This window comes from Ceratina calcarata, unplaced genomic scaffold (genome assembly GCF_001652005.2).
Source record: "Ceratina calcarata isolate Rehan_Ccalc_2016 unplaced genomic scaffold, ASM165200v1 scaffold7.2, whole genome shotgun sequence".
Classification (NCBI taxonomy): domain Eukaryota; kingdom Metazoa; phylum Arthropoda; class Insecta; order Hymenoptera; family Apidae; genus Ceratina; species Ceratina calcarata.
In genome coordinates, this window is record NW_017178268.1 from 290,471 (window position 1) to 294,445 (window position 3,975).

The 3,975-nt window shown below is 40.2% G+C and overlaps 2 protein-coding genes across 3 annotated transcripts in view; one reads left to right on the forward strand and one right to left on the reverse strand.

Moving 5' to 3' along the window:
• The first annotated feature begins 241 nt into the window (after window positions 1–241).
• Window positions 242–2,213, forward strand: LOC108630129 (uncharacterized). The gene is made up of 5 exons (XM_018033195.2): window positions 242–532; window positions 837–943; window positions 1,355–1,453; window positions 1,512–1,631; window positions 2,081–2,213. Exons 1-5 carry the CDS (start codon window positions 242–244, stop codon window positions 2,211–2,213), a joined length of 750 nt encoding a protein of 249 aa, XP_017888684.2.
• The window catches only part of LOC108630130 (uncharacterized), a 7,033-nt gene continuing 4,526 nt past the window's right edge, over window positions 1,469–3,975 (reverse strand). For both annotated transcript variants that reach the window (XM_026817813.1, XM_018033197.2), the window contains exons 8-9: window positions 3,477–3,742; window positions 1,469–3,032 (exon numbers count right to left, since the gene is read on the reverse strand). In XM_026817813.1, coding sequence (XP_026673614.1) covers window positions 2,438–3,032; window positions 3,477–3,742 — 861 coding nt within the window. In that variant the 3' untranslated portion in view covers window positions 1,469–2,437. The remainder of the gene's footprint in view (window positions 3,033–3,476; window positions 3,743–3,975) is intronic.

Sequence of the window (3,975 nt, forward strand, 5' to 3'; positions counted from 1 at the left end):
CGATTCTTGACCAGATGACCGAACGACCAATCTTCTGAATGAGCTGGGCTAGCGAATTTGAAAGTTTTTCTTTTGTTTCGAACTACTCCTATCGCCTTTGTATAAATATTGCCGTATTAACCTATTCTATCCAGTTTTCCCTTTGATACACGCTTATTAACAATACTTTGTATGAGGCAAGAGTTTGGAAATTTCGATCGCACCCACGCGAAGCAGAGAAGAAGACATTCGGCGAATGGGGATGACGAGGGCAAAGGTCTTGATCGTGTTGTTCATTCTACTGATTTTAATATCGCAAGCGACGTGTTTCGGCAGGAAGAAGACCGCCCGATGCCGAAAAGACCAGCAGGTTTTAAGCACAATCGATGAGAATTCGACGGATTCGAGCGATTATCATTACAGTTGCGATCCGTCGGAGTTTGGGATAGTGCAGAAGATACCGTATACCCGATCGCGATCTTGCGACGCGACGGATATCGACTTCTCGTCCGCCTGCGTTCGGTGCGGCATGTGCCTTGCCATTGCAGAAAAGGTTCACCTTTTTTATCTCCCCTTTCGATTCATAATGTGACTCAATCGCGTAACGCAACGTTCAGAACTTTGCATCCATGTTGGAAATACATAAGGTGTGCTGACTGGGGCAGCTAGTCACGTGCATTTCCTTGTCTCATTCATTAATTGTATTTTGCGTTAAAAGGAGGAATTGAATGGAGCATTGAAAAGGAAAATTTAACTTGAAACATCTGAATTACATTTTATAAATTTGTTTAAAAATTTTACGTGTTTAAAACAGGAATAAATATACTTTTGTCAGCAACATTTTATACGTTTCTTAGATAAATCAAACACTGTTGGATGTTCATGAAGTGTTACCCAACGCTTGTTTAAACGACACCGAGATCGAGCTTCTCCTGCGGGCCATCTGCGATCACTCCTTCCAATTGTAAATTATATATCATTTATCATACGTTGTTACATGTCAATATAATAATTAACTCTTTTTAACGTTAATAATCGATTGTTTTAATATTTTTGACCCTGAATCCGTGTCTGACCTCAGTTTTCCTACCTTGCAAATTGACAGCGTGTAATATAGGCGTGTCAATAGAATAGCTGCTCTATTTTCGATATCTTTCAGTACCGAAATGTGAATTACACTGCTATGACTTTCCTCGTTTGTTTTCTTCATTTTTTCGCAACTCTTCTTCATATAGCGACTCGAAATGTAACCGAAAGTGGCGACGCGGGGGATGCTAGTGTATTATATTAATATTGTGTCATCTATCATATGTTATCATATGCAATAAATTGATCCACCATCTCAAGAAACACATTATTTGTACCGCTTGAGCAGCTACAGTCTCCGCGAGGTAGATGGGACGAGGTACATTTCTGACAGATTACCCGGTTCCGTTATGGTGACCACATCCGCGGACGGGCTTTGGGCGAAAAAGTCAGTAACACAGAATTTTTTAATTGTAACACGCATCTGTTTATTGAATATCGTTTAGATTGAAACACCACTGTCATTATTATTTGGACGAAATCGGTGAAGCAGCGTTGTACGAGCAATGGCAGCAATGGTGCAACGACGATGAAAAATACCCTAATCTGTCTGTCGTCATGTGCCGGTAGAGAACAAAGTTCATTTACTGCGTTCATGAAAATTCATACACATTTAAAAAATGAATAACTCTTTTAATATTGAACTTGAATTAATTTTTGTTTTGATATTAGAAAGATTAGTTGACTATGCATGTATTACAAAAAATAAGAATGAAATTGCTGTACGTCGGATATGAGGAAAATGTAAAAGACATAATTTACAAGTTTTTCATTCGGCTCTCTAATAAAAATTTCAAACATGCTCTTTGCAAACCTAAGTATGTTCCCACAAACGATTGAATGTTGAGAAAATCGCAGGTTTTGACGTCGTCCGGCTCTTTGAACTTGAATAAACAGAAAATTCAATATTTTTCGATACGTCCACCTTTTTTTTTTTGATTGTGAGATGTGTACGAATATTTATGGACTTTATCATAAGTGAAAGAGTGTGAAAAATATTCTTCGCGCTTTTTAGAAGCGACCATGGAATTCTGAGGGACTGTAGGAGCATGGAGGACACGGACAAATACGAATCTCCGTTCAAGACTTACAGCGCAAAGATGAAAATCACCGCGGCGTACGGCGAGTACGGCAGGCAACGGAAGTAGTCTCTTTTTTTTTTATAAAAACTATACGACGATTCCTATTGTAAAAAGCGTACACGTGAAAAATTGCTATCCGTGTTCGTCGATCTATTTTTCTGTGAGAACTTATTTACATATTCTTTTACATGCACCTTGCCGTCGACATTGAATAAATTATAATGAATTAGAGAATGTCAAACGGGTTAAAATCGTTATACAACAGGCTTAAGGAAGCAATCGTGCATTGATTATTGGTGGAAAGGGAAAGGCGTCTTATCGGTGGATCCGGTCCTCTGATTCTTGCCGAGCTTTTCCCTGTGGAGGCTCGAAAACGGATACCAGTTCTCCCCTTTCGAATTGTTTTGCCTTCTCCAAAAGAATCTCGACTCCGACCGAGGTTTCCCCGTCACCGGTTCCACGTCGATTTCCAAATCATTTGCTCGCAAATTTTCCAAGGTTACAGAACTTGACGCAACGCGTTTGTTGTCATGATCCTGGGAGAAATCGTTCTGCGCGTTTCGATGTAAATGCAAATGAGAAAAATGAGAGAAGGAAGGGAAATGGGGTAAATGCGTGAAATGGGGAAAGCGCGAAGGTATCAGGTGATGCCGACGCATCCCTCCAACGATAGTCTCTTTCATCTGCCGCCTCTTGTTCCAAATCCTTTCCGCGATTCCAATCGAGATGGCTGACAAGCATCCGGCGATTAGGATAAAAAAGGCTGAGTAGACGTCGGCCAGCCTGGCGCTGTGGAAAGTCGTGGGCGACTTGCACCTAGGCATTTCCGGCAACATCCGTTCTGTTATCCGATTCAAAACGCCACGCTCTCGTATTTTCAGTATGCTGGAAGAATACAAATAACGAATATTATATAGACTGAGAAAAAGTGTTTGAGCCGAAGAGGCGTGATTCTGGAGGTGTTTCTGAACAACAATTTTCACTGGGAAAATGAAACAGAATGACGCACTTTTTGAATTATTAATGAAAAACATTGACCAATGTGCTGGCGCTCAGTCACGTGGCTATGCGTATTCTGTGTCACTGTTTTTCGTTAATAATTCAAAAGCCGTTCCCCACTTTGCATTTTGCCAAAGGAAATTATTGTTTAGTAACTCTTTAAAAATTACCACTCTTTGGCTTTAACATTTTTTCTGCAATACCCTGGATTACGAATACGAATATTAACCCCTTCCGGTACGATTTAATAATAAACCTAATGACAAGCTACACTCGTCATTTTACCGGAAGGAGTTAATGCGACCGTGCATAAAGTTTCTTGGAACGTACGTTAGGTTAATAATCTTTTTGTAAGGGCAGGAATTGGCCATGGGCAAAGCCACCATCGTGAAGGTCTGCGGCAGAGGTAGCTCTTTTAAGGAGCATCGCTCTTGGATCAGAGTTGATCTCAACGCGCGCCGAGCGAGCGTCGCGCTGACGAAAAAACCGTAATGCCCCTGTACCGTCTTTTTCAGCCCGGAAATCGTGTCCAAACGAGATTCCATGCTATGGAATGCTCTTATGTATAATTCACGAAGGTGACTGTCGTTTGCAGTCTATAGAACAAATAAAAAAATTTTTTCACAATGAATTCTTATTATGAGAAAGAGACTGTCTCTGTGTTTTATTTATTTAGTTTTTGCACACACTTGAGATCGTATGCATTCTTAAATGAAAATGACAATGTGCATTGAAATGTTAATAGTTACTAGTGATTTTACAGGCTATTAAAAAGACATTTTGCGACGCTATCAAAAGCCTTTCGTTCTTACGTCGAACATTTTGATCT